Below are 24,459 nucleotides of genomic sequence, written 5' to 3' on the forward strand. Positions count from 1 at the left end.
CAAGAGATGCCAGGAGGGGAGGACTGTGCTCGGGGTGCCCACGATTGAGGCAGCTTGGAGATGGCAGGATGGCTTCCTACCCCTTGCCCCCTGGCCTACACAGCTGAGGAGAATGGCATCAGGAGCTGAAAGGCTCTCGGCAATCCCAGCACTGGACCAGTTTCCCTCTCATGATCTGATACGTGCCCCAGAGCTGCTTTCTGGGCATATGGTGGTCACAGAATGACTCTCCTCCAAGAACCTGCACTAATCGCCTTACTGGGAGCCAAGCCTGGAGGAGACCAAAGCAGCTTTGGGACTCTTGACTGACTTTTGTATCTTCACACGATCTTCAGGAGGGCCACAATGCCCTGTTGGAGGCCAGTATACCAACACACACATTGTCAGTCTGTCTGCTGCACCTGAGTTTCCCCCTGTGGCCCCGGAGCCCAGTGGGCTGGGACACCCCATGGTGTCTCTGTCCTCTCTGAGGATGGCCAGTGTCCCTGTCTGGGGGCATCCCTGTGCCCCTGGCATGGAAAGTCCTGAAGGACAGATACCTCTCTCCAAATGCTGAGGAGTGCTGGATTTGGCACCTTTTAGAGGAAATGTACCTTCTCCATATGGGGGCCCAGTTCCAGCCCATGAGGCCGTGAAGCTCCTCCACAGTGTCCTGTACACATCTGCACTCCAGGGAGCCTGCAAAGCAGGCAGGGCCAGAGTCCAACTCACTGCCCGGACATCCAGGCCAGGGAGCTTCCCAACTACAACCGGTCCCAGGCAGCTGAAAGCCCAGGGCTCAGCTCCTCCACAGGCAGGCACTGCTCAGATAGAGTTGCCCCACCGGCTTGGGATATGGCATCTCTGCCAGAAATGGTCTGCTCATGTGCAATGAGGCTGCCCCTTTCTCCCTCTCCTAACCCTGGGATCTCTCAAGGGTCTTTTCTTCTGTCTGGCTCACATCTAGGCTGGTCTGGAGGTACCACAAGGGACAGTCCACCGACACCACTTGCAGGTGCTGCCCTGAGCCACCTCTGTGTGGATACACCTCAGAGCACCCTTGCAGGTGCATCATCACTCCCCCATGCCACCAGACATGCCTCTGCCCCAGCTCGGCCTCAATGCAAGCTGGCAGAGCAGGGAGCACGGCTGAGCCTGCCTGACTTGCAGCATGCCAGGCTGCAGAGACACAGGTCACTCCTCCATGGAAGAGTGTCCCCTGATGTCCCCATCAGCACTGGGATGGTGTCCAGGGCCAGGGCCAGCTCTTCTGTGAGCTGCCTCCCCAGACCAGCAAACTACCCTGAGAGCAAGCCAGGAACTGGAGTGGGGCCAGAAGCCCCAAAACAGTCAAAAACTCCTGCAGGATCTTGCCGCAGAGCCAAAACTTTCCTGGGATTGTCCCAACTGGCAAATGCTTGCAAACTGGTGAGCAAAGCCACCGTGGTTAAATAAGCCAGCATGAAGTATCACTCTGAGCGGTGGCAAGTGCCCAGGAACGATCCGAATCCCATCGAGGATGGCACTCTGACCCTGGCCACGGGTCCCTGAGCTGCAGCTATCCAGGATCAGGCACAGACGGCGGCTCGGCTTTACAGGGAGCCGCCTGTCTTGGCACCACTCCGGAGCCACACCGCCTGCTCAGCCAGAGGCAAACCAGCCGGCAGTTGGGGTCCTGGGAAATCGCAGCACTGGGTCAGAGCAGGGCGCGCCAGGGAACTGGCACGAAAAAGCTGCTGACTGCAGAGAGCAGCCCTGAGGATTCTGCCCTGGGGAAGAGGGTGCCTTCCAAGCCAGCACTTGCCTGCTCCCACATGCAGCCCTGGCAGTGCCTGCTGCTGCCCCTGGTATTCTGTCCTCTGCCCCCTTTTGCTGAGAAGCTGGTCCCACACAGCAATGGCTTTGGCACTGACCCGGTTGACGATACTGTTCAGATCTTCCCCTTTGGCAGTGCATCGCGCACTCTCCCTAGCACAAGCCCTGTGCACATGACAGGGCACTGTCCCCTGTAAAGCTAGATGGCCGCCTGGCTCTCCAGAGCTGACTGTCTCATCTCTGGCCTCCCATCCTTAACCATGCTGTCTGCCCGCCTCACAGCTCCTTGCCCAGTTTTGCCAATGCAGCATCCTATAAATCTGTGTTTCAAGCAGTGCTCTGCATTTCTCTGCCTTTCTCTGCAGTGGTTCATTGACTGCTCCAGGACACAAACTCGGCGAAACAAATGGGTTTTGCTCTAAAGCACAGTGCTCCCTGGGCTCTTTTGCACGCTGCTCACTACAGACTAGGAAACTCCCACACAGTGTGACTAGCGCAGGTTGAGCACACGCCGTGGTGCATGGACTGGTCTCCCCTGTGCCTGCACATGGCCGACCACCAAACACGAGCTGTCCCACAGGCGGGCACCTGCTGAGCGGGCTGGCTGCGACCTTCATCACGCAGTGTGGTGTGACGCAGGGGGTGTGTGTACACTGGTGCACAGTGTGTTCACCCACCCACCACGGCACCGGGAACAGTTTCGTTGCCCGTGCATACGCGTGCATGCTCTGGAGGTGTCACACGGTCCCTATGGGTGATGCTGCCATTTCAGGGACCAGCTCACACTCATGCAAGGCGCGTGTCGCGCTCACTCGCATGAACTGTGCGTACACCAGGGAATACGCACAAATACACAGCCACCGGGGATGCATGCAGAAGTAGACTGGTGCAGGGGCTGCCCTGAGCACCAAAAGCCCACAATCTGGACAGGTCTTGCTGCTCTGCAGACACACTAATACAACCAGCAACGGCTGCAGGCTTTGTCACGGCCACACACTGCGCGGCAGCTCACACACATCGACTGCGGGATGCACACACACACACACACGAGCATGTACACCCCGACCGCCCTGTCCAGCTCTCATACAGTGATCAAACTGGGGGGGGGGGTGATGGACACGCGCTCCCCCAGCCCCTCACCCTCTCTAGTCCCTGTCGCAGCTTGGCAGCCATCCCCATCCGCCCTGCCCTCCGCTCTCCCTGCGGGCTGTGAGCGTGTCTCGGAACGCAGCGCACTTGGCAGGAAACAGCACCTCAGAGCCTCCCCTGACAAGTGCTTCATCCACCAGTGCCATTCCCAGACAGTGGTGTGTCACCCCTCCTCTGGTGAGACCCACCAGGCTACGTCAGCCAAGGACTGGGGGGGGGCAAGAGCTGTCTGGGGAGGAGGGCACCCGGTGGCACCCAGAGGGGCTGCCCGAGGACACCTTCCACCTTGGGGTGGCCGGGAGGTCCCTAAAGGCAGGACGGGAGATGCCTGTCCCTCCCCGGGGAGACGCGGCCCTGGCCGTGACCACCTGTGGCTGAGGCAGGACGCAGGTTTCCCCCCTCGGCCACAGGCGCAGTGCCTGAGCCCTGGTGCCCATGGAGGTCCCTGCGGAGCAGTCCCGGGCTCTCCACAAAAGCGCGCTCTGGGGTTAAGGGAAAGGAGTCTTTTCTTTCCTTACCTCCTTGCTGAGAAGCCGGGAGGATGGAGAAGAGGAGGAGGACTCCGGGAAAGAGGGGTGCAGCTGGCTGCCTTGCCATCTCTTGAAGCAATGCCCCCGTGCTCTCGCAGTCAGTGTGTTTTATCCCAGAGCTGCTTAATTGTTGCTTCCAAGGATGTGAGGGGAAGGGGGGTGGGGGTTGGAAGGAGGGAGGGGAAAACGAGTGAGAGAAGGGGGGAGAGAGAGGCACAGGACACTACGTCATGACAAAAGGGCAAACACACAAGCCTCTCCAGGCTATTGGGCTGTATTTTTTTCCCCTTTTTTTAATTTCTCTCCCTTGCTGCTCTCTCCAATTCTGGTGCATCTCTGCCAAAAGAGCGGGGGAGCTGCCAAGACAGCCTCCAGCGGGAGGAAAGGGGAGGGCTGACCCGCGCCGTACCATAATGGCCAGGCCATACATCGCACCTCGGGTGGCAACCAGGCGCCCTCACACTTTGGCGGGCCTGGGGCCAGCGCCTGGGCGCAGGCCAGGTTTCGCCCATCGCTCAGTGCTGCGCTGCGGGAGGGGGGGGACGGGACGCTGAGCTCTGCCCTCTCTGCCGGCCGGGGCTGGGCGCAGGGGGCTCGAGGGGGGCCAGCTGGGCTGAGGGGGAGCCCTGCACTCCTTCGGGAGGCAGCTTGGGTGTCAAGTGAGGACTGGTTTCCAGAAGTGGAGGGAGACAGATGGAGGGCAGAGCTGGAGCTCCCCCAGCCCGAGCAGACATGAAGGTTGGGGGGGGAGGGGGAGGCAAAAGGTGGCGGAAATTAAACATTAGTGTCTCGAGATAAGCTGTCTCAGGAGGGGTCCGGCTTTGGCGTTGTGCTCCAAGCCACTGCAGCTGAGGCTCTGAGTTTCTCCCAGCTCGGCCCCTGCTTCTCTCTCTTACAATTGCTAATGTTGTTTGTGTTCAGACATCCTACACCTGGACCGGTGCACTCAGCCGGCGGGTGCCCAGCCTCACTGCCCCGAGCCGGGATGGAGAGAAAGCAGAGAGCATTTAACCCTGACTGCCCCTGCTCGCTCCAGAAGGGCCCCAGCACCGCTGGAGGATGGAGGACGGAGGCAGAGCCCTCACCGAGGGGGGACACTTGTGGGGAGAGGGCAAGGTCTGGCCTGGGTGGGAGGAGAGGGTTGCAGGTGGCAGGGATGGTGACTGGGACCCAGCGGGGTGCTGTGAGGTCCGGGACACGGCCAGGCAAAGGGGGGGGCTGCTTGGCGCGTTGGAAAGGACGCAGCAATGTCCTGACTTCGGCCACAGTCCCAGTGTCCAGGACAGACGTCTGACCGGACAGACCCTGTCAACAGCCACCATGCCTGGCAGCTCATCCCGTAGTGGCCGTTAGGTGGCAGGCGTGAGGTGTCCGGCATCAGGATCCAGCCGTCCAGCCAGAGGAAAAAACTGAGAGTTTGCAGAAAAATGAGCTGTCTGTGCCCAAGACGGTCCAGTGGGGGAGAGCAGTGCACACTGCTGAGCCCTCTCCCCGGCCCCGAGGTGTCCTGGGGACACGGAGCGCTGATCCCTGGTGCGATGGCCCACAGGGGCTCTCCTGGCTCGTTGTAGCCAGGCCTGACTAGCAAAGGCCACCGCATCCCACAGACACTGTCCCATGCCTGTCCAGACACTGGTGCCAGGGGCTTTCTTGCCTGTGTGACACCGGTGTGCAGCTGAACTGGGTTGCTCCCTTGCAGAATGATATTTGCCTCATTTCCAGTCTGAGTTCATTCGAAATTGTCAGCCTCTGATAATGCAAATTATGAGCAAATTCACTGAGTTCTTCTTCTCCTGCAAGAGAAGAGAAGTCCCAAACCTGGACACCTACTTAAAGAAGTGTCAGCTAAATCCTTGTTCAGGATAGTCCCTCCAGAGCCCAGCTGTCTGGCTTATTGCAACTCCCACTTTATTTTAGGGAAAGTGCTGATTGCTATGACCCCAGGAAATCTGTAAGGTGGGAATTGCAGGGAGTGTTTTGCCTTCCACACTTGGAGTTCAGCTACGTCAGGGATGGGGGGCCCTTGCAGAGCTGCCGGCCAGAGGAACCACTCAGCCCTTGGTAGGCTTTGCACAGACACCGAGTTTTCGTTTCACCTGCTCTTCTTTGTGCATGGCAACCTCGTGACTGCTGCGTGCAGCAGCTGTGGCTGTTGCGAAAGGCTGTGGGCTGTGGCCATGGAGGGCAAAGAGCACCCTCCGTTTCGGAGGGTGGGGTGTGCATCAGCAGGGGGCAGAGCAGTCTGGTTGGCCCGACCGTCCGCTAGGCTCTCGTTGCCGAATTACGTAATGTTTGAGGGAAAACACACAGTTGTTAAACACAAGCTCTCTGTGCTCTAACAGGAGGAATGGAGTGAATGGATTTGAGGACGAGCAAGAAACAGCTTTGCAGCAGTTCCAGCTGCCTAAAGTGCAGTTATGGGGCCTGCAGGGATGGAGAGCCCCCGACCAGTGCTGGCCTGGGGGTCTGGGCAATGCATCCTTCGTGCATGCATCTATAAAACATGCAGAGAGCAGGGCCAGGAAAGCGGCCTTGCTAGGAATTGTAACTGGGGCAGCTGGATGTTTCTAACAGCTTCCATCTCTTGCCAGTGAAACAGTTCTGATTTTTGAAAGCATGTTTTGTACCTAGAAAGAATAGATGTGAGGCAAGATTCCTCCACCCCTGGCAATTACACAGGGGACTGGAATCCAAGCACTTTGCAATTTGGCCAGGGCAGAGCCAAACATTTCGTGAGCTGCCCGCAGGGAAGGGCTGGGAGCGTTTGCTTAAGTTTGCAAAGTGTCGGGGAGAAGCTGTGCAATTTGGCCAGTGCCAGGAAGGCACAGTTACGGGTACAGTCTAAAGAGAAAGGGGAAAGGCAGAAAACATTTCCTGTAGGGAGGCCCAAGCAGGAAAGAGTTTGCTATGTAGTGCAAAATCAGGGTGAGAAAAAACGTCGCAAGTACTGGAGGGAGAAGTATGTCTGGGACCGTGTCCAGGATCTGCCTGTTTGTGCCAGTGCTGGTGGCAAAAGTCTGGGTGCCTTGGCCAGGAACGGTGACAGCTGCAGGGAGGAGGCCTCGTGCGGCTGGTCTCCGAAGCAGGTCCCCAAGTGGCTGTCATGGATGGCAGGTGCGGGTCCCACACATTTCCCATAAATGCTGAAATTGCTGCAGGGGGAGGCACCTGATAGCCTTGCCCTGCTGTCACAGACACACACACTGTCCCGAGGGGTAACACTACTCCATTCCGACACACAAAACATAGAAGTAAACACACCTTTGCCATAGCTACAGAGGAGCCCGGCACCTGCCTCCGCAGGGATTCACACCGAACTTTGTTTCCTATGACAACTGCCGTAAACAGCGTGCGTCACAGTTTGCTACGAGTTGCTAACAGGGTGTGACACAGCTTTATGGCGCCTGTGCAGGAATACATGGGATATGCTCAAACAAAAGTTATGTGTAAGGGGAAGATCACAGGATATTCGGTGGAAGAGGCCTCTGGAGGTGTCCAGCCCAAGCTCTGGCTCACAGCAAGAGTGTCGCCAGTACTCACTCACTACAGCCAATGTTTTTATCTAGCTGAGGCTTCAAACCCTCCAAGGATGGAGATCCCCCAGCTCTCTGGGGACCTGTCCCAGGGCTGCACCACCCTCCTGGGGAATAAATTTTCACTAATGCCTGATCTGAACCCAAGATGAATTTGCAGCTGGGAATATCCCAGAAAGCCCAAGAAAGTGACCACAGGAAGACATGCACTGACTCATCCCATGAGAAAAGTGGAGTAGAAACATTTAGTGCTGATGATGATGAAGAAGGAACCCAGAGCTTTGTGTATGGATATAGACAAAAAATTGAGGGCTACCTGGAGGAGATAGAATTGACCCCCAAAATGGATGGCCAGGGAGTTGTGAGATGCAATAAGGACCACAAGGGATTTTCCATGAACTCAGAAGCCAGGTCTGGCAAACTCACTTTGCTCCAAAGAGCATCCAGAGGGCCTGCTGGCAGGATCTGCACAAGGCGTGGAGTCCGGTTCCAGCAGCACCTCTGCAGAAGACCCCTTCGTGGTTACCATGGGGACACATGCTGGGGCAGGTCACGCATGGTGCAGAGCATGCAACGCTTGCTGCTCTGTGAGCGTGAGACCCCAAACACAAGAGGATCTTGTGTGCAGTGACCGGGGAAGTCTTTGGCCACACAAGAGGAGCATGTGCTTCAGGCATGGGTGGCAGCTGACAGGGGAGCAGATGAGTCAAAACTCTCAGGAACGTCCAGTGGGGGGACCAGGTGGACTGTAATGGAGAAGAAAGAAACAGGCCACAGCTGAGCAGAGGTGATTCTGGACTTGTCACAGACACTGAGGGCCTCCACAAACACACTCATGTCCTGCAGCTGCTTTTCTGCAAGAGGCAGGATGCAGTATGCAGCTGCTGGTGCTGGGAGAAGTGCAGCTGCAGGGACCTACAGGTGTCATGCATGAGCAGTGAGAGCTTTGGGACAGCAGCAAAGCAGCTGCTGGTCCTTGCTGCTGCCATGCACTGACGCTCAGGTCAAAATAGTTTACCATTATACAGAGTCTGTCATGGTCTCAGGAAAACAGGCCACTGAGCATGTTTGGTTCACCCAGTCTGACTGGCGTTGTGCAGGCCTTTTCATTTCAGCTGCTCACACCTCTCCTGAGCGAGTGACTCATGCTTGAGCCACAGCATGTCTTCCAGAAAGGCAATATAGTCTTATCTAAATCATCAAAGGACAGGGAATCTGCCCCTTCCCTTTGCATGGTTGAGCATCCTTATGATTTCCTCTCTTGGTTAATCAGCTATCGTGCCACTAGATCCTGCGATCAAAAACCTCCAGACTAACAAGGATTTCTGAAATGGTGACCTTTGTAGGTCTGTGTGCTACAGCATTACAGAGAAACGCATCACAGGGCAGGAGGAGGAGGCAATGTATGGGGCACGGACAGGGCTCTGTAGTACCTAGAAATCTTCCTGTGGGCTCAAATCATTCTTATTTTTGGCAAGCCCAACATTCAGGCTTGTCAAGTTCCTTGTTCAAAGGTATTTTCAGCTGCCTCTGCAGGTCTCTCCTGGATCAGCTCTGATTTTTCCAGGCAGGCCCCGAGGAGTTGGCAGCTGCGGCCAGCTGTGGCTCACCATGGGAGGTCACCAGTCACAACCCCTGCGTATGGCTGCGAGTGCTTTCAGTGCTCCTAAAAGCAGGAGCAGAGCAAGGACTCAAGATAACCCCTGTCCATCAGTGGACACACTTGGTGCAGCAGGACGTGCGGGCCACTGAGGTGTGCACAAGTGGGAGGTCAGGTTAGAGCGTGCACTTGGGCTTGTGCACAGAAGGAGCTGTGTAGCCAGGGAAAATGACACCACCTCTTTTCAGCCATCCAAGAGTCACTCTGGCCTTTTACCAATCCCATCTCTTGAAACCAAGGCTGGACCAGTGTCTGTTAAAACACCGATACCCTTTTTCATGAACACTGGCTACTCCGAGGGCAGTCTGGAGATGGGGTCTCTCTCTCTCTCTCTCTCTCTCTCTCTCTCACTCTCTCACCCCTGTACATTGCTTGGGTGCATTACCCATATTTGCTCAAAGGGGCCCAGCTTGTCCCAGCACTCTGCTCTACCCGTGCAGCTCTTTCCCATGCTCCCATCAGATCAGCCACACTTCTGTAGCCATATTACCTCTGTGTGCCAGTCCTGCAGGAACATTCAATTACCCTGTTTGTAGCCCAAGCCACAGCCCTGTGATATGTCCTTCTGGCATCAGCATTTCACAGTCTGTTAAACCTTTCCCTTCTTGGAGCTATGTAAGGCCTGGAAACAAAATGGAGACACGTTGCAGCAAAGCCTTGGAGGGAGCAGAATCTCCGTGTTCTCAGCTATTCCAGTGTACACTTGCTGTGTGGGTGTTTCTTAAAGCACAAAATACATTGCCAGCACTGCAAGAGCTGTCCGGGGACTGCAGAGGCTTAGGCAGCCTGTCTCTGCCAACCGCCAATTGCTGGAAGGTCCCATTGTACGTGTATCTGTTGGGTTTGATTGAGTAACTAAGGAGGCTTGTGTGACCCCAGCTGTACCCCACCCAATCTTAACTTTCCATTAACTCTTTTCTCTCTGGCAGTCGCTTCTTGTGGTTGTTACAGAAAGAGATTCTGCCAACACAAGAATGCTATTCGGTGGGTCCAGAGCTGCAGCCACGTGCAATGATGGGATGCTTTCCCTTGGTGTGAATGATAGAAACAGCATTGTTCGCCCACCGGCATGGAGGGACTATAAATTCTCTTGTGAACATCTGTCAACACCTGGCTGGTGAGAGAAGGGGAGGCACAAGTCTCAGGCAGGTCAGCCCAGGCTCCCAGTTTTGCACCTTGTATGAACAACCAGAAGAGAACCGTGATGGTGCTTGGGCCTTCTCTGCAGGCTTTACCTCTCTTTCTCACAGTCACCTCTTCCATTCCTCTTCAAATAACCAGCTCTCCTTGAGCTAAGAAGACCCATGGACATGCTGCACCTGTGAGGCGCAGGTTATGGTAGGAGTGGTGCAGCCCTGGGACAGGATCTGGACAAGTGGTGCTATCTCCATCCTTGGAGATACTTGAAACTTGCCTGGAGAAGGCCCTGAGCAACCTGACCTGGTTTTGGAGTTAGCCCTGCTCTGCACAGGGGCTGGATTAGAGACCTCCAGACGTCCCTCCCAACCTAAAACCTTCTATGATTTATATTGAACTCTCTTTGGTATTTCTGTAGTTCTGGGAAGTCTTCAGTGATGTATCTTTGAACTGCTACAATCTGATGCTGGCCAAGGAGGGATTTAGTGGTCCTGGCTCCATACATCTCATTCACATTGTCCTTCTCAAGGACAGCTGAACATCTGCTGTTGATAGGTAACTTAGGCTGTGGTGCTAGTCCAGCTCTTGCAGCTTGGGGTTGAAACCTCTCTCCCTCTTTCTGCCCCTCTCCTGATTGTCTGGGATGTTCAGTCAGATCTTTCAAGTGTCTGCTTTCTTACTTCTTCAGGCAGCTTGTGAGCTTTCCAAGTGTTGGTTAAAGGTACCATCACTAAAAAAACGTGCTGTGCCTGGGTGGATATAGTTTTCAGCAAACACGGTATTTACTGGAACGCTCCAGAGTTCTTCTCAGTCAGGAATGATTCCCTGCCAGATGTCAGTTTTGACCCCCAGCAGTTTCTGCAGTTGAGTGACTTAAATATTAGAAGATTGTTTTGTATTCTTGAAAGAAAAAAAAGTATGTTTATTATGGAGACATTGCTTTTCACTGCCTTCGTACTCCAAAATGGCCAAATCATGTTCAAAGAGACTTTCTTTTCAAATCGCCTTTGTGCAGAGACTAAGGCTGGAAAATATCAACCCAGAAGGAGCTGTGGGCAACTGAGCACAGAGATGTAACTGGTAACACTCAGCCAGAACATGAACTTTAGACACTGCCTGTGCTCCAGTTTGTGTCTGTAGCACGGAGAGGCCCTAAGGAAAAGGCGGTGGAGCTCTATTATCTCTCAGCCAGATCCTTGTGGTGTTGAGAGGAAACATATAGCAGGCAGGGCTGGGCTGTCTCCCTCCCCTCCCAATGCACCCTGCAAATGCCAGTCGATGGCTCCCAGAGCCCTGATAATCCCAAACATGAGTCAGAGCCCAAAAATCAAGAGCAGAGCTTCAAATTAAGACTTATTAAAAAAGAAAAAAAAAAGTACATACTGGATATGGATTCTTGTGTTCTGCTTTTTAAGCCACAAGGCTTATGCCTCCAGCTTTTCTATGCATCCAGAAAAGCTTAACATTTTCTTACCAGTAAAGTGAAATCTGAGTCTCCCACAGTCACATGACTCCAGGAGCTTGGGTTAAAAAAAACAAAAAACCCACAAGATGATATATTTGCTAATGTCGACAAGGCTGTGGATCAGCACAGATGTCCTTTTTCAAAGAATCCCCTTCTAGGAAACTTTAACTCCCCACAAAGGCTCAAAGACACAGCCCTCTCCTGTTTGGAGGTTACCTGGAGGCCTGAGAGGGACCTGCTCAGCTGTGGGTGACCTTGAGATAAGGCCATTGTGTCAAAATTCTTATCAGAGGAGAGATTTTGTTCAGCAGCTATCTCCTGCCCTCTTGACTGACTCCTGAAGAGGCAGCATGTGTGTAATTAAAAGCCTCATGCTCCTGGCACTGGCATTTCATGTTCTCCCTGCTGGGAAATGACAGAAATCACCCTAAAAGCTAAAATGTCCTTTCCAGTAGCAGCCAGCTACTTACCTGCAGGCTGATGGCTTGGCCCTTCTGCCACCCTGTCTGGGATCCCCAGGGGATCCACAGCTTCCTCACAAGCAATTTCCCCATTATTTTGCCCATGAGGGAAGCACCTGCTGATGTGTATGGTGGTCGCTCACATCTGGTCTTGCACTGCCTGGCTATTGATGAAGCAGCTGGAAATGTGAGTGTGGGACTTGTTACTCTAACAAAATAAAGTAGTGAGGAACCAGGAGAACTCACGGACAAAGGCAGGAGTCTATCAGCCAGCCAAGATGGGGGTTTCCACAGTGATGCTCTGCAGGTGCGAGCAGGTATGGGGCCAAGGAGCGAGCAGGCTAACAGGAAGAGAAGGCAGAAGAGCCCAAGCACTGGACCAAGGAGATGGCCAGACCATGACAAAGAGAGCTGGAGCAGGGTTTGCAAACAGCAGCCAGCCAGAGTGACCCGCAGTGCTGCAATGTGGGGTTGTCTGCAGCACACAAAGGGGTCGTCGGTGCTGGAGCTGAATTCACTGAGAGGGATGGAGGGGGCTGAGAAGGGCAGGAGGAACCAGGCATCGAAATCAGAGAATAGCTCACGGGAGAAGCAGGGGAGAAGGGGAAAGGCCAGCACCATAGAAGGACGAGGACACAGATGGATGGTGCAGTGTTGCAAAGCAGAGACAAGGGAGGAGATATCTACAACCCTGCAAGAGTCTGGTCCAAGATGGGAGTGTGAGGGAATGAGAGATCAAGGTAGCTGCAAACACCATGTGGGATGAAAGGTTCAACTCCAGAGCCAGGAACTGGAGAGAAAGAGAAGGACTGAGACCTTTTGAGAGGGAATGTGTCAGAGGCAGCAGAGGAGGACCAGAGGGGTTAGGGTCTGAGCGAGTGCTGGTGACACCAGAGGCAGGTGCTCGTGGGAACTGGGCTCAGAAGTTCCTGTGTGAGCTGAGTGGGCAGGAACGACACCAGGGATGGGACCAGCACTGGGGCACTAGATGAGCTGGTGGGATCGCGGGGCACATTTCATTTCAGTACCAGTCAGGACCCCCTCTCACACCTCCAGAGGCTCTTCTAGAGCTGTGTCCCTGCAATTGCAGGACTTCTCTTTCTGCCACATGTGTTTCTGGCCAGCTCTGGCCCACGTTTCTTGGGCTGATGCTGTTCTTCAGTTGTTCTCCCTGAGCAGCAGTAGCAGCAACCACATCCCCTCTCAGGCTATGCTTTGCTGGGCTTCTCCTGCCAGAGGGGCTCTGCCCAGCCCTGCCTGGCTGCCGTTCCCCATTGCTGGGGGCGGTTGGTGAGCAGCAGGCCTACTCTTCCCCAACCAGTGACTGTGCTGGAAACATCCCTCCCAACATGTCCCCAGTCCGTGTTTCCCTCTGGGTGGCCACTCTGTAGGATAGGAAAGAAGGGGAGAGCCCCATTTGCCATCTGCAGGCAGACCCCCACATCTTTGGACTGCTACTGAAGTCTGGCACAGTCAGGAGGGGCCATGCTAAGGAACTGCCCTTATATCCCTCATAGGGATGTGCAGGGGCTAATCCAGAGGCCTCTCCTGGGTATGGCACAGCGCAAGGAGGTGGAAGTTGGAAGCGCTGTTAGAGCCCTGATTTGGGGCCATGGACAGGCTGGTGAGAGCCATTGGATGTTGTGCTTTGCACTTTTGGGACTCTTAGAAGGTCTCAGGGACCTCCAGTTCTCGTTGGTTTGTCTAGACTGAGGAGCGAGCCCGGAAATACAACCCCCCGGATAGTGACAGGGAGGGATCAGCTGTTAGCCAGTCTGGCAGCAAGCTGCTGCACAAGCGAAGCCCTGGCCTTCCACCAACCCTCGCTGTTTCCTCCCAGCCGGCTGGCCAAAAGGAGTCAGATGAGGACATGAGAGGGAGCCAGGAGTACAGGGAGATTTAAGGGAAGCAAGGGGAACAGAGGGCACAGAGCTGGGTCGGGCAGCTCACTGGTGCTGGTGCTAAATCTGCCTGCACGAGACCAGATATGAAGGTACAGGAAATGAGGCTGGTGGATCCTGCTCCTGGCCAAATGCCTCATCTCTTGCCGAGCTCACAATGCCACTGAAATGAAGGGGTTCTGCTTTCTGCAACCCTCCACTCTCTCCCTATGTCTCAGTAGCTTTCTTCCTAATTTTCCTGCTGTTTTCCAGAGTGTGCACAAATCTCAGGGCTCACTCTCCTGCTAAGTTTGTATCTGTCCTTCTTTTCAGGTTTGGGCTGTCTCTGGTTCAGTCCTTTGCCAGGGTCCACCAGCAGCTCCTGCTGCTTGGACCATTTCTCTAGGGGCAGAGCTTCTTCACTTTCAGATAAAAACAGCACATGTATCTCTGCAGTCTCTCTCTGCTCAGGGTCACAGCAATCATTAAATTCATATCTCAGCTTTTCCAGAGTTTCACCTGTTACTTCAAGCGATGGTGTCTCTAACCCTGCAAATCCCTCATTTCCAGTGAGGTAACAGAGACTTTACTGTCCTTGTCTCATTTATTCCCAGGAACAAAGTCTGAACAGAGACAACTCTTCCATCCACTTGCTTGTGCAAGCTTGTGTTCAGAAGCCCCCAGTTCCCAATGGTCTGACTGTCCTGACGTTAGGCATTTGCTGATTACAGGGGCCATTTGCCACAGATGTATGCATGGATGAAGCTCTTGGGACAACTTTCAAATTCACCTCTGCTCTGCCACCCAGATCCCATGGTCCACAGTAACACTTTGGCCTAACTAGGCCAATTAAGATGCTGTTCGTAACTAGCACATGGCTAATATTTTAATTTAATTAATACTTTATTTACTGCAGAATGACACCTCACTCCATGTAAACTGCTTGCTGAAAAAGTTCCAGACAAAAAAAAGAAAAAATAAATATTTCACCATTTCAAAACAGAATTTTTGGAATTTTTCATTTTAGCATGGAATTGGGTTATATTTTAAGTGTGAACAAATAAAACAAAACCAGTCATCTTGTTAATCTTGTTTGAGGCTGTAAGAATCATTTCATTTTGAACCCAGGTGGTTTGGGGTTTGCTTTTGATTTCAGTGATGGAAAACAAGGAAATTCTGTTTCAGGTAAAACAGAAAAAAAAAATTAGCAAGTCAGAAATGATGAAGGTGTTTCCCAGTTTCTAAGGTTGCCTGATGCTTGGTCTGGGGTCTGCACATGCCTGTGGCTGTGCAGACATGCCAAGTGAGAGGTCACCCAGAGCAGATGCCATAGGTCACTGCTCTGTTGTTTCCTGTGAATCCAGCTGGGAAAAACAAAGAACAAAGTCCCACCAAACGAGAGAGTAAAGAAAAGACAGTCACAATGCAAAGTTCTCCTGGGAACTACTGGGTGCAGCTATCCACTATATGAATGTAAGATTCATCAGAGAGAGGGTTTCGGTTGGATTCCCTCAAGTCTTTCACAAAATATATTTTTTAAGAAGGCAAATATTCCTGGGAATAGTTGGCCATGCCCCTCCAGACACCTGGTGCCTGGAGCAGACAGTGCACTCAGGCGAAGGCATCTTTCCCCTGAGCTGAGCAGGGGCTGCTTGGCAGAGGGACCAGGCTGCACTCTGACACATCATTCCTTGCCATCTCTGCTGTAGCTGCTTTTCCTCACAACACTTTACAACTCAGCACTCTTGAGTTAATTAGAGAACCATATGCCCCTTTCTCGCACATCATAAAAGCATGTGTTTAAATCTGGGTGATAAAAAGGAGCTTTAGTCTGGGTCATTACAAGGCTCTGATCTCAGCTCAGCTCAACACATTGCCTCTCTTTTCTGGACAGCTCTCAGACCAGGTGGAAATGATGTTCGAGTCCATCTGAACTTGCTTTCCTGCCAGCTTGCTGGAGAAACTACCAAATGTTTTACAGTTCTTTCCCAGGCATGATTTGTTCTGTAACATCCTCCTACAGCCTGCCCATCCCCGCTTAACTCTCCTGGCTCCCTCTGGCTCTGGGTGCTGAGCCTCCGTCTCCTAAAGGAAGCATGGGACATTGTTTGATGTTGGCTCACAGGCTGCAGTCAGCAAGTCTGTCCCAAGGTTTTGTGTGCAGTCAGTTGATCTTCAGTTGGTTTCAAGCTCTTCCAGATCATTGTAGACTGTGCAGCCTGCTCTCTCCCTGGGGTCTACAGGGTGCAGGGCAGTTCCCTGAACCATAGCTCTGAGCACATCCCCTCGGGGTACATGTCCCTTTGCGCTCAGTTCAAACACCAGAGCATGGGACAGAATTCAGGGTATGCGGGTATTTCTGATCCAGCCACCATTATGCCAGTCATTGTATATACCTAGAGTGGGATACCATTTTCTCCCTGCTACCTGTAGGATGCATTTCTCTCCTATCCTAGTGTGCAAGGCAGAATAACATGCCAGATGTTTTATGTTAAAAGCTCCCTTTTTCTCATTTTCACTTTTGTTAAATCCCTGCAAGAGTCTGAGCCTGGGAGGTGAGGACCCTGTCTGCTCTAGTGAAGACCACCTTATCCAGTCAGATGCCTTTTAGCACAAAGGGCATCCAGGATGCCATGAACCCAAAATCTAAACATAAGCTGAAAGAGTAGGGTCCACTGCGAGGAATCCTTCAGGGGCTGTGTATGCTCAGGGAGCAGGAGAGCTCCAGAGCAACAGAAAGGCTTTAGAGGGATGTGCAGCAGCTGATGCTGGGGAGGCAAAGTACTGCCTCTCTCATCATCAGTGTAGAGGGGGAGTGTGGGAAGCTCCTATCTCAAACCTAGCTGCACTGCGAGGGCTCTTTGGAGAATATGCGGTTTTCCCAGTGGAGTGACTCATAAAAAAAGAGCATTAGTGAAAAGCAAAACTCAGTCACTGCCAGGCAAGGAGCTGAGGGGCAGCAAGGAAGGGTGTGGATGAGACACAGGGATGCAGTGCAAGAAAGGGTGGGTGTTGCTAGACTTCCAGGGCCCCAAAGTGGAGCAGAAAAGGAGAGCACAGTCCAGGCTTCTGGGGAAGGACAGACAGGTCCTGGGCAGGAGATGACATCACCACACCAAAGAGACTCCAGTACCAACGGTCATGACAGGAGCACAGCTGCACTCAGGAGGGGATGAAGAAGCCACATGAGCTCCAGGGAAGTGGAGGTGTGCACTGGGGTTTCCACCTGAGAGCAACTTCACCTAAAAGCATTGAAACAGGAGCAAAGGCTTCAGCAGCCACAACCTGGACAAACGGTAAACAGCACTGACCAAACTTTGCCTCCACCCTCCTTGATTCGGGCAGACCAGAGTCCCTCCTTTCCAGAGAAAAAATTACTCTTAAACCTCTCCCTCCTGTACTGTTCTGGTCATGAGACATCCCTTCTAGGTGAGAGCAGCTCATTTCCTCAGGTCTGTCTGTGCAGTTAGCCCCATAAGGTCCCCTCTGTGCAAACTGTGGCACTGAGGAGCCTTCCACACCACTGGTGCAGGGCTGCAGGGAGCCTTGTCTGTGTCTGGGAGCTGATCTCCTGGGTCTGCACAGGGCTGAGAGTGCCTCCTCATCCTGGGAAGAGGCCAGAAAGGACAAATGGAGGCCTAGGAAGAGATCCTATGTCATGCTGCAAGCCACTTTTCTGTGGCTGACCCAAGAAGCCCAGACTTGCAGGAAATCATTGGTGCTGTATCATGAGAAACTGCATGGCCCAAAAGGTCACCAGGGATTGGGACCTGGCAGCCACCTGCTCTGGAAAAAAACTCCCAATGGTTAATCTGCTGCTCCCCAAAGAGATGTGTGTCCCAGCCCAGCTGCACCAGAGTGAACTGCAAAGCCACCCTGATGAGGATCCACCACAGGCCATGCAACTGCTTCAGGAGTGGGTGGGCAGGACAACCCCTGTGTCTTCCAAGCAAGCACTAAAGGACTGGTGGAGGAGAACTACCTATGGGAGACAGCATTGGGAAAAGCATGTTTGATGGCCGATGAGAAGGAAAGTCCCACTGCTCAGACTGGCAGGGAGAGGAGCTTTAGTCTGAGACATTTCAGAAAGGCCAGGAGAATCTCCTCTGGTGGAGTTAATCCTACAGGGCCCGTGTGAGACCCACAGTGGCTTTCCTGCCTGCCTGCCAAGCATGCATGTCTGCCTGCACCAAGACTTCCCCTTGCTGTGACACCAGGATCACCACTGGTGTCTGAAAGAGTATCCCCAATGCTGATCTGATGGGAAGGACCTTACCTCCTTGTCCTCCTCCAGGGACAGCATCAGTGGCCTTGCCCTGCTGGGAAGATGTGCAGAGTGACAAGGAGCCCAGCAGAGCCTCCGCATTGCCTGTGGTGCCACTGTCATCCCATTGTGACATGAATTTTTGAATCTCCAAGTCTGTGGTGTCCCCCAGCCCCAGCACAGTGGAGGAGGCTTGGGAGAGCTGTACACTACATCCCTGCCTGGATGGGTACTTAGTATGCTCTTTGGCTCCAGGACAGCCCTGGCTTGCCCTGCTGGCCCAATATCCCCAGAGTCTGCCTACAGAAAAGGCAAGGAGGCTGAGCTGTGAGAAGTGAGTCCTGTGTTATTTTTGCTGTTCTCAGAGCCCTTGCCCTGCGTTCCTGTTTCCTTGTGCTATGTTTAGACAACTTTGCAGGACACACTTGCTCCCATTCCAAAAACATCTTTTTCTGCATGACTCTGAAGTCTAATAAGGCGGGGGGGGAGGGGGCGCAGATGAAAGCCAAGGCGAATTCCAAGGGTCTGTGTGCCTGGGCCAGGCGGACTGCAAGAGCGATGTTGGTGCTGGGCTTCCCTGGGCTTAGGAAGGCCAGCTTGATCCTCTCTCAGCAGATATATGTGGATAATCTCCACCTCGCACACTGCATTGCCAGGGCTCAGGGCATCATGGCTTGACCTGCTTGACATTGCTCTGCAGAGGACAGAGAGACTGTGGCTGCTCCACATCCCTGCTCTTGACAGACCCTTGGAAGAGCAGGGCTGATAGCTCAGGGCAAGTCTCCCCAAAGTCGCTGTGCAGGGAGAATCTGCCAAGCTCAAGTCTGCCTGCTGAATGTCAGGCCTCATTATGGCTTTACAGCCAGGTTGCTGAGGTCTAGGAAAGTGGGGTCACCATTCAGAGAGAGAAGTGTTAAATGTCCCCCTTCCTCCTCTGGCTCTGGCAGCCAATCATTCATCTCTGCAGTGCCTAAATGGGGAGATTATTAAGTGAATATGAACATCCTTGAGTCTAATCCACACGCAAATGCAAAGTTAAATTGAAACCAGAAGATGGCTTTAGCAGCACAGTTTATAGCCATTAACCATTGTATGACATGAGCTGGACTCCCCTGACAGTGCCAGGAGGAGAACGTGGCCATCCTGAAACCCAGTGCGTGGCCTGGGGAGAAAGAGGTCCAGAGCACAAGTGTGTTGATGGCTGGAGTCCACAGTGCACTTCCATCTGCCAGCCCTGGGCCCGAATCTGTCACGCACCTGGGCAAGGTCAGATCATTGGTGTGTGCTGCTTGGTATCAGGATGCAGCACCCCAAAGGGGAGATACACCTCCCTCCTCAGGAGGGCTCCCAGCTTTGTGCATGCCCTGAGATGGTCTCACCACACATCCAGCAGGACTTCCTGCTGCCCTGCACCTTCCAGAGCTCCTGGAAAACCCACAGACTTCATCAAAAGAAGTGTGACTGGGAGGAAAATGTCTGCCCCAGACAGCACAGAGGTCCCTACAAGCCTTGCCTAAGAGCACTTCTGGCAGGTCCACAGTGGACCCAGCAGATGACCAGAGACCCTGCTCCTCTCTCCAACCTGGCTGTGTTAAGGTGGAGCAGAGCCCCAGCTCTCAGAGAATAAGCACACGGCAATGTGGCTGCACTTGATGCAGAGGGTTCAGAGTCTTCACATTGAGCTGGAGCAGGATGGGCAGGGCAAAGTGCAAAGTGGCCCTGGTTGGAGGGCAAGGGGGAGAGCAACAGAGTGAGGAGTGAAAATGGAAAGGTTGTTCACCTGGGCCATGATGAATGACAGCAGAGTGGTTGGATGTGACCAAGGAAGGAGCCATCGGACAATCATGCTCTTCCAGAACCAACACAGAGCTATCTGAGGCCTGTGCTCTTCTGTCTGCTCCCTTGTGCTGTGCCTGCCCCAGTCCCTTCTCTCTCCCCTTCACTTGCCTTCTTCTCTTCTATGGTTCCCTGTCCTCCTCTCTTCCATTTTCTCTCTCTCATGTGCTTCTCCATCACCCCTTCCCCTGCTGTCTCCTGTCTTTGCCCCGGTGCCCTGTCACCAGAGCTAAGCTAGGATCACATCATGGTGTTTTTGTTCTTCAGTGCACCCTCTTAGTTTGTACAAACCACCATTGTGGCCCCTCTTTGAATCCCAAAACCTTCCTGGGGCTGGGTTGTCTCTGAGACTCTCAGTTATCCCTTCTGAACTGCTTTCCCCACCACAGTTATGCCAGCAGCCTGTCACTCCATGAAATGCTTGGCAGGATGCAGACTGACCTAAGAAATGCTGAGCCCATCTGAGAGCTGCGAGTCTAAGGGCAGCATGTTCCAGGGAGCACATGCAGCAGCCAGCAGGACTGTAGGTGCATGAGAGGAACACTTAGGACATGGTTGGCAGGACTGTGGCTGCCCCAGCTCCAACAACCACAAAAATATGTAAATGGGAAACTCGGCCCCTTATTTATGAGACTTCAAGATTCATTTTTCATTTGGGGAATGTGAACGAATGAAAATATGAAATATTTCTCCGATGACACAGTTTCCACCCAGAAAGCACATTCCTTGGAGGCGATGTGCATGTGCACGGGGGCCACATGGGACCAAGCCTGGCCCCTGGTGTAAGCTCCAATTTGTGAGGTATTGGAGGCTCTGAGACAGAGCTGTGGAAGGAGAGCAACAAGGGTCTTGCTGAAGTGAAAAGCCCTACTGGGATGCTGGAAGGGACAGAGCTGAGCACAGGGGACAGAGCTAAGCTGAGCCTGGTGCTGAGAGGTTGGGGGGCAGATTGCACCTACACAATTACATGATCTTTTTCCTTTACAACTAGAGCAAGGATTCAGCCTCCTGCAACAAACAGAAAACAGATTTCCTCCTCCCAACATCTACAGAATTCTCAGTCCTGGCAGTGTCTGAATTTCCCAAGGATATGCAACTAACCCTGTTTATTGGCTTAACAGTTAAAATTTGGTACTGGCTGGCTCTGCAGAATGGCTCCTGCTGGTCAGTCTGTCTATGTCATCCATGAGCCCTGTGGGGAAAATCACACTTTAAAAATCTTAAAAGACTACAGTCTCATGGGTCAGACCTTGCTGCTTCCCAGCAGCATCAGTATCCCACAAACCAAGCATGCTCTATCTTAATGTCCCCCCAGTTCCCACTGCTCTCCTAGAAAGTCTGTTCTAGCCATTACCTTCCTGTAACCCCAAGGCAGCAAAGATGTGCCCCCTGTCGGCTTGAACCCCTGTGCCCATTCCAGCAGCATCCTCCAGCTGCAGCAGAGCCCACACACCTGCTGCCTTGCCAGCAAGTCAGATCCCCACTCAGCCTCTGCAATAAGCCACGCTCCTCCAGAGCCTCGGAGGAGACTGATCTCTCTCCTTATGCTTCAGACCATTGGCCCCATCCATGCCTGCTCCAGTGCAAAGTAGTTCTCTTGAATCAGACAGCACTATTTCCCTGATGAGAACTCCCAAGTATCTGGTACAGTTCATACATATTCCCCTCTTTCCTGACTCTTCCTATATCTGCCTTCACTATTTCAAAGCACTGGTGTCTCATAGTTATATACAATTAGCCAACATCCCATCCTCCCTCCTCAGCCTTTCCCCTCATTGTCTTTTACAATTGAAAAAATAATCATCTGCTACATGCAAAATCCTTCCTGCTAGTCACACAGTGCGGGATTTTGTCCTTTGCACCATACAGCATCACTCCACCTCCAGAACCTGCTGTCCTAAGGACGCCTCCCCACCCTTTGTCCTCTTGGGGACTGGGCACAGGAGGCTCCCAGAGCTCCGTGGAGACCTGACTCAAGGCTGAGGGTGGCTACTGAGCCCTGTACACTCACTGGCCCTTCTCAGCCCGTGCTGATCTGTTCCTGCTGGTGCTGTGTTGAGCTGGCACCAATCATTGTTGTAGGACTGGGGTAGGTGGGTTCCCCTGGACTGTATCACATGGTGGGTGCACTACTGACCTCACAAGAAACTTACTGCATTTAGGATGGGGGCCATTTTGAGATTACTTTTAATCTCCACTCTCCTCCCTGCATACAGACCCCTTCCTTTCTCCTACTCTCTTTATTGACTTAGCTAGACAGCCTTTCACTATTTGTTTGAATTTCCTTTGTAAGGTCCAGTTCAGCTTGACTTCTGGCAATTCCCATTTCAGCTGGGTGCTTGCACATCCTCAGACCACCTTCTCCCCACAGATCTGCCAGGTCTCTTTAAGCTCTGTTCACTCTCACTGCCATTTCTAGTGGGTGTATCTGCACATGCCTGGAAGCCCTGAAGTCACTCTTCTTGCAAGGGATACCAAACAAGCTTACCTTTGCCTTAAAAACCCTTTCATCCTCTGGCATACTCAGCCCTTGAGCTCTTCAGTTCAGTTGACTTTAGTGGTTGGTTTGCTAAACTTCTCCCGGTACAGGAAAGAGAAATACCCCACCTGAACTGCTAGTCCGGCATAGGTTGCTCTTCAGTTTATTTTAAATGAAATCTATGCGGTCGACGTGTATGTTCTGCAACCAGCTTTTCTATCATGTCTTCCCAACAGCAAAGACCAAGTCTAAAATAGCAAATTCTGGAGCCATCTATCAGCTGTCACATCCCAGAATAGTTGGTAGCATTTGCTCTCCAATCTATATCTGGAAGTGAAAGGCTCCCACCGTGACAGCAAGATTTATGAGCAGTCATGATTAAGGGACATATCTAGACTGCTTGCTCTGGTGCCTAAAAAGGACTTGTGCACAACCGGCACAAATAGCCCCCCCCAGGCTGTGCTCCACTCTTACTCCATGGTCCTGTGTCAGCTGGTACATCCCTCCATGGGCCCTCTCTGCTCCAGCTCCCTATGGAATGCAGATAAGGACCCCATCCCATCCATCATGTTTCCTCCTGGGTGGTTGCAGAGGCTCCAGCATAGAAGGTCCCGGGTTGGTCCTGTAATATCTGAATAGCACCTGGGTCAGGCAGTGATTCAGCCCACTGCCTGCTTTTTATGAGGTGCAGATCCCTATCTGGAGGCAGCCACAATGCTCTGGAGGTGCCTGTTTCTCTACGCAACCCTGGAGACTTCTCTCCATCTCCTGACCCAGTTTCGAGAGCCTGTGGCCGAAAACAGTCATGCCTTTGCCCCAAATTCCCTCAAAGCCTTTTTGGCCTGGACAGGGCTGTGGCACATCCATGCTGACGTGTTGTATTTCTGCATGATAGTCACCATCATGAGTGTCCTGTTTCCCCCCTCACAGGCCAGGTATCTCCCTTCAACTGCAGCCACAGCCCATGCCAGGTGCCCTATGATGGGTTGTGTGGGCTCCTGTCACAGCACACACACCTCTCCATGGTATGGCCTCAGTCAGATTGCTCAATGAACCAGGCATTGTCCTTCCTTTAACCAGAGCGCCTGCCTAACTTCTCATCCCCTTTAGCTGGGTGTTTGGTTTACCATGCTTTCTATAAAGCAGAAACCTGTGGACATTGGATAGCAATGCCAGTGGGGCATAGCTAAGGCTGTTTTGCACCTTCACTAATTTGTACCATGCCCAGATTACTTGTCGATGGAACTTTAACAGTGTTATGTTTGAATTTGGGTAACTATACCAAACCTCATAAAACAGGGACATGCTGGAGTGAGTCCAGTGCTCACCAAGGTTGTCAGGAGGTACATGATGTGTGGGAAGAGGCTGAGGGAAGTGGGTTTGTTCAGTTAAGGGGATATATAATTTCAGTCTTCAACTGCCTAATGAGTTACAGAGAAGACAGAACCAGACTCTTCTCAGAGGTGTGCAGTGAAGGAATAAGAGGCAATTGGCACAAATTACAGCAAGAGAAAATCCAGTGAGACATGAAGGAGAAGATTTTCACAATGAGGGTGAAAATCCTTCCTGGAGATGTTCAAAAGTTGTCTGGACAAGGCCCAAAGCCACCTGGTCTCACTGTTGGAGTTAGCACTACTCAGAGCAGGAGGTTGGACTGGGCGCACCAGAAATCCTTCCCAGCCTACAGCTCTGTGTGGTTCCACAACTCTAATGTCCTGCTTGCTTGGTGAGCAACGCACGATCTCAGCTTTCATTTCAATTAATGCAGCCTTTTTACCCAAATATAAACAGTCTGCTCTTTTCAGGAAAATCTGCCTGCCTCTCTTCGGAGCCAGGGAGCCACACTGCTGGTTATAGCCCATCCATTGATTTACTGGTGTGACTACAGCCAAGTTGGACAGCTTCTCTGTGCTGAGATCCAGCATCCTCGAAATGCAGGAGAAACCCATTCTATCAGCTGGTCCATCTCATCCTAATCCAGAACGGGGCCTTTGCAGTGATCAGTGTTAATAAGCTTTCAGATGAAAGCCACTGGGGGAGTGCATCCATCACTGTTAGCCTGATTAGAGCTAATTCACAACAAGTTGGTTTTCTAGCAATTGTGTCTTTTTCTCTGCCTTGCTTCCTGTTTGCAAACAGATTGCAACAGTCTTTAATTAAATTGTGGCTTGAAATTATTCAAGCACTTCTCAGGGAATAAATCTTTCCCAAGTGAACAGGGCCTATTACATAGAAGATGCAATTCAGAGGGAGCGAAATTCTCCCTGGGCA

General features: G+C 52.5%; 1 protein-coding gene across 1 annotated transcript in view; it reads left to right on the plus strand.

The window, feature by feature from the left end:
• The first annotated feature begins 7,154 nt into the window (after positions 1-7,154).
• The window catches only part of METTL27 (methyltransferase like 27), a 123,223-nt gene continuing 105,918 nt past the window's right edge, over positions 7,155-24,459 (plus strand). Inside the window, exon 1 of the mRNA XM_026063641.1 lies at positions 7,155-7,367. Within this exon, the coding sequence (XP_025919426.1) occupies positions 7,155-7,367 (213 nt within the window). The remainder of the gene's footprint in view (positions 7,368-24,459) is intronic.

Source organism: Apteryx rowi, unplaced genomic scaffold (genome assembly GCF_003343035.1).
Source record: "Apteryx rowi isolate R43461 unplaced genomic scaffold, aptRow1 scaffold_20, whole genome shotgun sequence".
NCBI classification, from domain to species: domain Eukaryota; kingdom Metazoa; phylum Chordata; class Aves; order Apterygiformes; family Apterygidae; genus Apteryx; species Apteryx rowi.